The sequence below is a fragment of the Phoca vitulina genome, unplaced genomic scaffold (genome assembly GCF_004348235.1).
Source record: "Phoca vitulina isolate PV1807 unplaced genomic scaffold, GSC_HSeal_1.0 scaffold11, whole genome shotgun sequence".
Lineage (NCBI taxonomy): Eukaryota > Metazoa > Chordata > Mammalia > Carnivora > Phocidae > Phoca > Phoca vitulina.
In genome coordinates, this window is record NW_022589714.1 from 19,552,971 (window position 1) to 19,565,927 (window position 12,957).

Below are 12,957 nucleotides of genomic sequence, written 5' to 3' on the forward strand. Positions count from 1 at the left end.
AAACATCAATTCTGAAGACTTAATAAAAATATTATAAAATATTGTATTAGCATTTAAAAATATTAATTTTATGTTGAAATGGTCATCTCTTGGATATACTGTGTTACATATATTATTAAAATTAATTTCACCTGCCTTTTTTTACTTTTTAATGTGGCTAATAAAATAATTACATATGTAACTTACCTTTGTGGCTTACATTATATTTCTATTGGACAGGAATGATTTAGACAATAATCACTGTAATATGTAATAAACCTTGTGAAAAATTCTACCATTTGACCATTTGGCTTAGAACTTGTAAAAACTTTGCCATAAGGCATGAAACAGCCTTAAAAGCACATTTCCTACTGAAGATCAGGTAGTTTTCCATATTGTAATGAGTGTTTGGAGGGTAAACAAAGACAGGAAAGGGGGCTTTGGTGAAAAAAACAGAAACAAAAAACAAAAAACTTAAACTATGTGCTTTAGCTAACTCTAGCTTGATTTTTTTCTGATTCCCAGACCCAATAAATAATTTCTACTCCAGAGGGAAAGCTCTCCTCTTCTGCATGGAGTTTCAAGGACAAACAGTTTAAGAATTGTGAATAGGTATTAAGAAGTAAATGAGCCTTTCTATGGGATCTGAAGCCCTGCCCAGGTAAAAGCCAAAATGGTAAGGGTGAGATAAGTAATTTAGTAATTCCTGAGGGTTTACAGTCCCATCTTCTCCCCAACTCTACTTAACTTCCCCTCACTTCCCTTTTCCTTCCCAGCTTGTGCCAATGTTTATCCCCACTTTCCCCGCTGTTGGTTATTTGTACATTTCTTTCTCCTCTCCTAATTCCAGCTGGTATCTTCCTCAACCTTTGTTCTTTCTCCTTACTTCCTGTTTTCCCTTTCCCCATTTATATATACTTTTAAATTTATGTTACATAGTCATAAATAGGAAAAAACAGAACATTCAAATACATGAAAGTTCTTTTTACTTCCACAGGGCTCTTTACTGGGTTGTTAATTGTTTTTGTTTGGTCCTTCAGGGTTAGTGACCTCCCCCTTGGGCTCTCCCCCTGTCCAAGACCAATATGGTTCAAGAAGAAAGCTTCATTAGAATCACCTAAGCAGATTCCTAGGCCCTAACTACCCAGATCCAAAATCAGATTCCTTGGGTGGTAATCAGCAGTCTTAGGAGCATGGGTTAGCAAAATTAGACTATCCATATCTTTGATGTTGATACATGTCCTACAAATATCTAATCTATCAAAAGAACCTACTGAAAAGTACATTAATTTTTTTTAAATGACCATCTTCTGGGGGGAAAAAGGTTCAATTATTGGTTTTAGTATTTGACAATAAAAAAGTTGAGAAAACAACAGGCTGGGATTAATCAACAAAAGTTATCAAAGCAATGTTTACCAGAATTACTTTGAGATTGGGGTAAGTTAATTTAAGATTGCTAGTATGGGTTTCTTACAATGCATTCAGAGTAGTTTAGTAAAGAAAGCTGACAGTCATTGCTGGAAAAAACATGGTCATCCAACTGAACCCAATTTGTATGAATAGGACCTATGCTTCTACATTCTGCTCAAAGTGACTGTGCAGTTCAAGACCCGCAATGCTGGTTCAGTATCGAAATGTTTTTGGTGAAGTAAAAGTTTTTGAAAAGCATAAAATCTATTGTTGCTTTTACCTAGTACTCTCTTCAGTTATTGCCAACAGACAACTTTGGGGTAGATTTTCATGATCTATGTTATACTTGTAAGCAATTTATAGTTGACTATTAGGAATCAGTGTTAATAAAGTAGACCAAAACACAGGCAATTCTATTTACAATTAGGATAATGAATCAAAATTTGTTCTTTTGATGTTCCAAGGCTTTGAACTCACAGAGCTTTGATATAATGTTTAATAAACATATCTTTACTATTATAAATAGCCTCTTCAACCCCAGGAAGTTAAGCCAAAGGAATGTATTTCTGGTCTAGACTAGGTAATACTTTTATTTAGAAACTAATGAAATAATTTTATTTTTAAAAATAATTTTTGTCAGAAGTTCTCCATTTTATCTAGAATGTTTAGATTATCAATAATCAGCTTTATCTCAAAACATAAACACACAAATAGAATCAGAATAATTACCAGTCATACCTTATTATGTGTCTGAGTCTGTCCAACCAGTATGAGGATGTTGGATGAGATGATAGACAGGCAGAAGTTAATTAGAATTATAGACCTCTCAGAGCGTATGTACCTAGCCAGGGAGAGAGAGAGAGTGTCCAATTTTAAAATTCAGCAGAAAGATGAAGAAGAATTCCATATCATGCAAACTGGTGAAATTCATCCAGAAAAGGAAACACTAAAATATATCCTTTATAGAAGAAAATGTAGGAAAAATGTTTTTTTAAATAAAGATTATTCTTAGAGACCCAATTTTAGTGTGACACGGCATGTCCTAGAGTCCTTTAGAGTAATTTTATTTTCTTTAGACGTTTGTATGGATAACATGGCATTTCTGACAGACTTGAACTTGTATCTGCTATCAATATAATTTTTTTTACTAAAAATATAAAATTTCTTGGAAATATATCAATTACTATAATTACCATTATGTATATGTATATATATTATCATGTAAAATCAATAGAAACCAAAAGGAAAAACCCCACACAGATTCTCAAGTATCCCCTTGTATACTAGAAAGCAACCATTACTTTCATGAAACCATGAACACTTATCCACCATTTCATACACTCAAATATTTTTATATAGTTTGTTACTCTTTATATTTTTCTTTTCCTTAACTAACTGCTCCAAAAAAAAAAAAAAGAAAGAAAGAAAAAGAAAAAGACAAGAAAGTGAATCTTCATCTCCAGAAAGTAGTCCAATCCACAAATGATAATTTGCCATTGGGCTGGCAAATTACTTGGTGTCTGCCGTATTTTACCCTTATGAAGAAGTGTTCATCTACAGTCTGCTATAGGACTTTTAAGTGCATCAAGGATGTAAGCCATAGAGGAAACTGCTCAGAATCAAATGTTCTACCAGCTGTTTACCCTAAAAGGGTAACGGTTATTTTGCTTTACTGTACCCAGTGGTAAATCACTGAGTGACAGTAACAAAAAAGACATACTTGTACTTGCTGTGTATTTGAGGCGGTTCAATTTGTATTAGTACATGGAATCATTTTCCACAGCAGGCATGGGTTTACTGTGCAGGGCTAGGTAGGGTGCCAGAGATCTGGAGGCACTCTTTGGAAAATAAAATCTATCAAAGTTCTTTCTCTATCTCTGTCTTTGAGGAATATTTAGGCAGAAGCCCCACATTCCATCACACATTTCAAAAGAGAACACAAAACAAAAACAGGAGTAATAATAAAATACAAAAAGCAATTTTTTAGTATAAAAAAATTTCCTTTCTTCACAAAACAAACCCAAATAGGAATAACCTAGGTCAATTCTCAATACAAAATGCCCTCAAGAGTTGCTTAACCTTGTCCCTGCATCATCAGTATCTAAAAATATAATAAACCACACACTGGGAAGCTAAAGACATCATCAAATATTAAGTTGTTTCTTCTTATGTGAGTGAGAGATGGAACATAAAAAGTTTAAGGGCTGCACAAAACTGACCCTTCATATGATGTTAATGGCTTCATGACAGCACAAGCACACAGATAACATTATTAAAAGGGTTTTGGTGATATCATTTGCTCTGTAAGTAGGAAAATCATGGTGATAAAAAACCCAGACTGACCACCCTGAAGAGTTTTTAGATATTCCTATTATTCGTCAATACTGAGTCACATTATTGCCTTAAAATTTTCTGTAAAACGTCTCAACTCCCAAAACTTTTTATATTTGAGGTTTTAAACAAAATTTGTGAATGCATCATTTCAATATATAGATTAAAAAGATATGCTCAGTTGCTCTTTGACGTAATAACTCTACAGAACATATTTGTAGATGAAGAGAACATACCTTAGTATATTAATTTTTTGATGAACATTTCTAATGAACTCTAAGGGACACCAACAATTTTCAAAACACTACGTTATATATAAAATAATTCTGATGTTCATACATTTTATAAACCATTAAAAATTTTTAAATTTAAACGTTTTAATTAGAAAAAAAGGCAGCAGGATCCTAACATGAGTATTACCATGCAGTAATACCATACGGTACTATTATAAGGTAAATTTAATGTTTATAACATTCATTAAATTTGTCATGCTACAGGATTCACTTAATAATTTAGGAATCTTGGAACTTCCATAAAATTATTAATACTACTTCAATTCTTCCATTTGTAGACAATGAATTGATTAGCCACTAAAGTTAGGAATCAAAATTTATGTTGTTTCTTGGTGCTCTCTTCTATACTTCTCAGTTTCACATCAAGTACTAATAGATCCTTCCAGGTGTTTGGGTAATTCTTAGAAAACTAATAGGTGATTTCCCTGGATCTTCTGGATTAAAGAAAACTTTATTATGGACAAATTAATCTTGTGCTTCTTTATATATTATTTATATTGGCAATGTTTATGCTAATGTTAGCTATAGGTATTGAGAGGTGAAAAGAAGGTGGAATTGGTGCCTGAACCCTAAGTACTGAGAAATGGAACTTAGTTCTAATTACTTCAGTGAGTATGAAGTATGACACTGTTGAGATCGCCTGAAGTCCTGGCCCTTCAACACTGCCTCATTTTCCAAAAAGTGCCATTTAGGCAATTATGGGAGACAAAGTGGTCTTCTTCCCAGTCTTTGTCCATCTTGCTCTTCCATTCCCAGGGCAATGTCTGCTTGACTAAACCCTGAAGCTTGGATTCTATTGTCTATAATGCCATGCCTAGACCAAACATTTCTTTAATTCCATGGGATTGGCCATATTTTATCAGATTTTCTCACTCTGTCAGTGTTTTACTACCGGGTAACTCCTTCCCAGGAAGGCAGAACCTTTATTATGTACCTGTGTCAATGGAACAAGAATGTGTACATATTTTTGTTTGAAGTATGAAAATTCTAATATCGTTGACAATTTAATATCCTGGACAATTAATTCTTATCCTCAAAAGAGTGAAAAATATAATGGACAACATTTTTTTGGAAAGGATGTTAAATCAAATGACCTTTCTTTATTAAATTATAATTAGTTCTTCAACTGAATTGTTTTTTAACGTATGTAACAGTAAAACACAAGGACTAGCTACTTTTGCAATTTTAATATTGCAAATATTCAGGAAATAATGTACAATTGTCTACTTACTCATATAATAACCATTTTTGGAACATTTTTAATAATCAAGATGAATATAGAAATGTTTTACACTTAACATTTTTTAAATCCGTTAGGAAGTTTGGCCATTTGGTTATGTGCTGTTTATCAATATGTGAATAGACATAATAAAATGTCTAAAATATACAGGTCTAATTTTTATTAATAGAAGAAATCTTAGAGAAATACTAAATTTTCATGTACTATCAAGCTGATGCAATTTCAAATATTGGAGAACAAAGTTTTTCAAGCACATCCACTTACTTATGTATTTTTTACTTCTTTTAACCAATTTGTCAAAATCTGACTTTTTGGAAACATTCAAGAAAGAGGCCTTTCCTATAGCATTGTGGTATTATGTTAATGCATTAATAGTATAGAAGATTTACTCATTGTCTGGGATATACTGAAAGCATGTGTTTAAATTCTTAAGTTTAAAACTGAACACTTAAGAATTTGGAGACCATATTTCTGTAACAGAGAAATTACTTTAATTGTACCAATTCAACTCTCAAGCTCAATAGCAACTGGGATAAATAGAAACAAACATTGACTGAACTTGGGGGATAAGAATACCATGGTTGAGGGTAAGCAACTTGTTGAAAGCTATCATCATTTGAATTGGGAAGAAAAGTGTATGTGTTGTTTATTTTCTCATCATAGGCAAATACAAGAAAATTAGGTAAGAATTTTATTATTATTATTATTATTATTATTAAGCTCATTTATTATAGTTCAATTACAGCAATTATAACTTTGTTCTAAAAATATTTCTTTCAGTAAATTAAAAAGAAAGGAGACATAATGTTTATCATATTGCCAGATTTAACCTGAATAAGAGAACACTCCATTTCAAGTGCATTAATTGATTACATACCTCCATAATGCTGCATAGACAACTGCGAGGGTGATCAAGGCCAAGCAAGAAAGGCCACTGCCTACTATTAGGGTAACTGAAGGTGTACCAGAGGATTCCATGATCTGTAAATTAAACAAAAGAAACACAAAAAGAAGAGATTTTTTTTTTATAAATGAAAATAACTTCTAAACTCAGCAAAACTATACTAATACTCAAAAACAGCCAACAGAATTGTTATAGTTACCAGATAATTACCCAGTAATCACTTTGTTCATATATTCTCAACCTCTAAAATGACTAATTCTAGCTCCCCCCTCTCTCTCACTGTGAAGTAATAAAGGCCTTAGAGTTTTAAATGCTTGATTATGGCATATTACCCACTATGGCTTTCTACAATAAATATCTAAAACTAAAACTTGGTGAATATTCACATCTTAAATTTTCTCTAGCTGAAATTTGAAGCAGCATTCAGTTTTCTTCAACAACTACAGTTCAGTTATTTCATAGTATGCTTTTTGATAAAATTTACTTTGATCTTCCCATTTATAACTCATTGTTACCCCAACCTGGTACCTAGATACTGGAAAATTTTCAAACTTTCTGACTTTTGACAACTTTGTTCTAAGTCAAGTATTCTCTTATTTAATTTCACTTGCCTGGCCTCTAAGGATATAGAAGAAAATCAAATTTCAAATGCAACAACTTACAACATATTTTGTGGGGTTTTTTTCTATTAACAAAATATGCAGAGATAATTTTCACAATACCAGTATCAGTCCCTAAATACATGACCTTGACAAATAAGTCTTATATATTTTAAAACACATATAAAGATTATAAGCAGTCACTGACTTGAGAGGTTTCTTTCCTTAGACACTAATATGATACTAACTAATGAAATCTGTTGTTTTTCTTATTTTTGATATTGGATGTTTGAAGAAAAACACTATAAGATCAGGTGTGTTCCAAACCTTAGGTATGCACATTAAATTATATTATGTATTTCTGTCATCAAAATAAATAAGAAGAGTGAGGCATATTTAGGCCAAATTTAGACAAAAAGTCACATTCATCTTAATAATTATTTTTCAGTATTTCAATATTTTGGAAATAATTTTTCAAAATACATTTGATGAGGATATTATTTTTCTTTTAGACAGTTTATGCAGCTGTCTATTTAAGAAACAAGTTTCTTTCTTTTTTTTTTTTTTTTACAAGCCTACACTTTTAAGGAATGATTTTACAGTTTCAGGCAGTCCGTGCTTTCATGAAAACTTCATTTTTTTTGTTTTTTTTTTTTGTTTAAATAAATATCCAAGGACACCCCCAGAAAACCTGTACTGAAAATATCCAATGCAGATATGCAATATGTTTGGCTTATAGTGTCTGGGGTCTTCATTCTACCACCAACAGTATTCTCACAAATTCCCCAGACCAGCTTTACAGTTCTAAAATAAAGGTTAAGTTGGCAATTATTTTTATTTGAAAGTTTGCAGCATATTAGTAATATGATGGAGTACATCCTCAAAACTATACTGCAGAAATTTTAAGTTAGAAGACATAAAATTGAGTAGAATTTAGTTACAGCATACCAACTAGAATTCATTTTACCAAGCTACTGTAGCTAAGGAGGAGACGAACCCAATTTTGCCACCCTGCAACATTTTCCATTTCCCCTTTTAAAATGCAGTTCCCTGGAGAAACACTCTCCACAATGTCCCTGCCTTTGCATTAAAGCCTTGTTTTCCCTTTGTTACTTACTATTTCTCTAGGTTGCTGAGCCAAAATGGCGAAGGTAGAGAGACGATCACATAAGCATTTCGTATGGGATGCATCGGTAAGCACAGTTTTACATCCCTGGGTGGACCACGTTCCCAAAGACTCGTTCCTGCAAAGGGGGGGTGGGGGGGAGATCGGGATAAATACGCCTGACGGCCAAATCCGTAAAGAAGAAAATGCAGTTTAATTGAGAGAATCGTCTACTGTAATTCCCGTTCAGGAAAAAAAAAATCTACTTGTTGTTGAACAGAACGTAATTTAGATGCATCTCCAGTAATGCAAAGCGAGAGTGTTTGGAAAAAGCAAGCAGGCGGGTGCAGCGTGCAAAGAGCTGTCCAGCGCCGGAGGTGCTGAAACCGGGACTAGCTCTGTCCAGCCCTCTATGAGGAACAGCGGCGGCAGTGGCAGCACGAGCAGCCGCCAGAGCGTTGGCAGCCACTTCCTATGCTCATCGGATCGTTTCAAACACTCAGAGTGTAAAGAGGCTTTTCAGATTTTCATACCAGCTCTGATTCTCGTCCTGTATTTTTGGATCGTGAATGCTGGCTTTTAAAATGCGGATTTCTCTGAAAAGCCTGCCTAAAAGGTTATATAGCTTGGGTTGGGTGACAGGATCTTTTCCGCTGCTGGTTAGGGATTTTTCCTCCCTTTAGAATTAGCTGCTGTGAAAATTTCACCCTGGAAACGGGAAGCAGCAGCAGCGGCATCAGCTGGTTACGACTCTCATTGCCTTTGCCCGGTATCCAGGGGAGGGGTAGGTTTCAGACATAAGCTTCCCACTCCACACTTCATTCAGCCCAACACGCCTCTGAAGCCCTTGACATTTTTTCCCCTGACCTGCGTCTCTGCCCTGGAGTAGAAACATTAAGCTAACACCAAGTCTGCTAGGACATTTGAGGAATTACCCTACCCCAAAGTCCGGTAGGAAGGGGGAAAGAGGGCCTGCTTCAATTTTCTCTTTGGTATAGCCATTCAAAATTCTAAAGCATATGGTTTATTTCCCACCCCAGCAGAACAATAAAAATGGTATCAACCTACACTTTCTTAGTAGGGGGTGCAAGATGGGGGAGAACCCTTCCACCCCCAGCTGAACTACTCTACAGGAAGAGGAAGGAAAAAAAAAAAAAAGCTAGAAAGTTCGACCAATCAACTTTATTAGCATTACACGTGTTATATGCTGAATGCACCAATTTTCACTTCTCCTCCCCCTGGTATGGAAACTCTCCAACTAGCAAAACCTGTGTATGTGTTTTAATTTCAAACCACATTATTATCTGTGTTAAAAATTACTCTAAAATTTGAAGGAAATAACACATGATTTTGAATGTGGTACTTTTGATTTCACCTACTCCATCCTTGAATGCCTAAAGCTATTGGGTTAAATATGCATGCAGTCTATTTCTGAGAGATTTCAATGAGAGAGGCTTCTCTGTGACAGTTGGACTTCCAAGTTGAGCTACAGAATATAATTCACACTATCCTTTTTGGTATCTAGAAGCAATGTTTTCAATATATGTGATTTTGTATCATTAATATTCATGACTCAAAATACTCTTAATTACAAATTCTTTTAAGAAGGAATACACTGTATTTGAGGAGGGCCACATAAAAAAATTAAGCTCACCCAAATACTTTTAAGTATTATCAATTCAAAATTAGGAGGTCTCTTTTCTTTCTCATGATGTCATGCAGCCATGTCAAATTTAAAAATATGTATCAGTTATACCTTCAACCAACTGCAACAGTATTAAATTCCAATTCTACCTAACCATAGCAGCCCTTCAATTTATTTCATTAGCTGTCTGTCTCTTATCTTCTTGAGACAAACAGTTAAGGCCAAATGAAAAACATTTAGCTTAGCTGATTAAAGTTTAAGGAAAAAAGATATAGTTAAGAGAACCTGACATGTTTTAAAACATAACATCTGCATTATTCATCCTGGATGGCAGCTCTACTTTAATGCAGTATCTGTGCTTTCAAGATGGAGTCTAGTACTTAAACTTTTCACATTATGTAGCTATGATCAATAAACCAATTTAAAGTCTTAATAAGGAATAAAAACTTTACTGTAAATAAGACCTCATATGAGACAAAATTATGTATTTATATCCAGGTAATTAAGAAAATATTAGCATCACTAAACATTGGCTATCAGATATTAAGTCTATGTTCAATATAATGATGCTGGACTCTGAAGATCATGTAAATTTGACATGACATCTTTAGAAAAGTAGGTCAATTTACTTTACTTTGTTTGTACAGTGATTGCATTGCTACCTGACCCAGCCTTGGGCAAAATTGGAAAGTGATACCAGTTTTCCCAAGCATGAAATGCTTCAAATCTCACTGGGCCCCTTTCCATGTGTACCTTCTTGAGGCTACATAGTCTATGTCCCTACCTCTCTTTGGAATTATTATTGCTTTGTTGACTTTATCTGATTAAATTAATAAATAATAATATGAGTGAGTATAGTGTGATGTACTCTTCTCAGTTTAAAACAAGGTATAAAACACAAAATAACGTATCTGATAGGAGAACATCAGAATTTGGAGCAGATGAATAGTAGAGAAGATCTTGAAAGGTAAGAGGGTAACTTCTACATTTGGTCAATCCCAAGAGCTAAGCAATAAACATGATACCATTCTCAAGCTATATTTTATATTGTTTCATAAAACCTCTTAACATTTTAAAAACATATAAACTCTTATAATTATTCTCTAAATCACCATACATGTCACTATTATTACAAGACCTATAGTATGTGTCATCTGTATTTTCAAACACTTCATAGCTTATTGCTACTGTACAAAATTCTTTGAAAGCATGGTACACGTGTCTGATTGATTTCAGGGAGATCTTGTAAAGCAAACTGATATTTGATAGAGCTAATGTGAAGCAAAATAACTTCCCCAGTCTGCAAAGAACAAGGTTTTCAAAAATGTGGACTATTGCAGCAGTCATATTATTCTTCCAATGTCACAGTTTTTTTGCATGCTATGATTACTGGTATCTGTGAATTATTTTTAGTTATTAAGTCTAGGTTGTCATCAATAAGGCAAACAAATACAACGAAATATATAGGAACATTAAAGATATAATAACAGACTGACAATGTCAGAAGAGAACACAGAATGATGATGCAGATATACATACTATACCGAAAAACCACCTATTTCTTTTTCACAATATCTTTTCTGGGCATTAAAATTTATTTCAAATAGTTTTCAAAAATAACTAGGCCTGCAGAAATTCCATACAGCCAGCACATTATTTGTTGGTTACACCTACATTCACCCATGTTAGCTGTTAGCTGTCATCTGTACTTCTTCTCCTTCTTCCTATTATTAGGCTGGCTAAAAGAAGAAGAGTCTGCCTATCCCAAGTATTCAAAAGTACATACCCACAGGCACAGAATTTTGTGAAAATGTGAGACACAAAATCTATTACTTTCTAGCTTAATATTTATTTGAGGCCTTTCTCCAATTTCCTAACAGTCTATCTGATTTCTTTCTGGATCTGAGTATATCATTGGGTTCCTGATTTCATGGGAGTTTTAAATAATATAGCATGTGGCTATATTCTCTAGTATTTAAGATTACAGAAAAAAATTATCTGTTCTCTTTGACAAAAAGTTGTTTAGTAAAATCTGATAGCTAAAGCTTACAGTGACACATTTTAAAACTGTTCCAAGAAATCAAACTTTTATCTTTCGAAATACCAATACAACCAGACATTTCACTTGAACATTCTTTTATAAAACTGTCTATTCTGTTTCATAATAAATCAATGTGTAAAGTATTTATTATGAATAAGTTATACACCTTAGGAGGTTTATTATCTTAGAATATTAACGGCCCATTTATTCAAAATCAAAATAGCTACAACGACAATTCAAAAAATTTACACACAATTTCTGAATACACTATTCTTACCATATATGTATACTGAAATAAAGTGATAATAGTTACTAATTTCTAAAAACTAGGTGAATCTATACTATTTTTAATGTATACATTACACTCAAGTAAATGATATCTATATGGCTCTTGGTGTAAATTATTCCCATAGTACAGAAAATTTTGGAGTACAAATGAGCAAATGTTCTCAATTTTGAGCTGAAACAGTATTTGAGGGTAATTTCTACTTTTTAGGACATTGCAAATATTGCAAATAGTTATCTCTAGCAACTGTTACTATGTCAAAACACAGTGAATAAAAAATTAGAAAGTTTTGCTAGAAGTAACCTTAGTGAGCATCTAGCCCATTGGTTTTCTACACTTGATTAAAGTTACCTGGAGACCTTTAAAAATTAAGCCCTGGGGGGTGGGTCGTGGGCATTATTACTTTCCTAATGCTCCCCAGATGATTCTGTATGCAGCCAGGGTTGAGAATCACTGATCTATCCCAACCATTTAATTTTATAGATAAGAAAAGTAAAGTACGGTGAATTCAGGAGACATGTTTTAAGTCAGAGTGAGAAAGCAAAGTTGGGCTTCTCACTTCCATACTAGAAGTTTTCAATGCTAAGTTTTAATTGCAATCTCTTTTAAAACAGAATGTAACATGTCCTATGAAGTTGTAAGAATATCTGAATGTCATGCATATATACACCTGCAACCACTATGGTACTATGTCACAATTTTAGCAAACTGAGTCATCAATGAATAAAGTTAGTAAAAGGTAGATTGTCATACTGTATTGTTTATATCCTATATTTAAGCAATATATCCTATGATGCATTAAAGAAAAACATTGATTTTATTCCAATTTTTCATGACATAAAACATCTCCTGTCTCTTTAGTGAGATCATTTACTGCTCTGGGTGATACAAAAGCTTAAATTCCAAATTATGAAAACACAATAATGGGTGAAAGTTCTAAGTTCTTTTTTCCTTCTAAAAATGATATTCTCTGTATTGTGATTCAATGGAAGATTATTAAAAATTATTTTTTATATCATAATGATGTCTGTATATAGCATTATATATATTATATATTATATTATATATGTGTGTGTATGTATACATGTAACAATAAATAAAGAGTAACACCCACATAAAGCATA

General features: G+C 33.2%; 1 protein-coding gene across 4 annotated transcripts in view; it reads right to left on the minus strand.

The window, feature by feature from the left end:
• ADGRB3 (adhesion G protein-coupled receptor B3) overlaps positions 1-12,957 on the minus strand; it is a 708,772-nt gene that overhangs the window by 146,848 nt on the left and 548,967 nt on the right. For all 4 annotated transcript variants that reach the window (XM_032409546.1, XM_032409548.1, XM_032409550.1 and 1 more), the window contains 3 exons: positions 7,874-8,000; positions 6,131-6,234; positions 2,128-2,230 (listed from right to left, as the gene is read on the minus strand). In XM_032409546.1, coding sequence (XP_032265437.1) covers positions 2,128-2,230; positions 6,131-6,234; positions 7,874-8,000 — 334 coding nt within the window. The remainder of the gene's footprint in view (positions 1-2,127; positions 2,231-6,130; positions 6,235-7,873; positions 8,001-12,957) is intronic.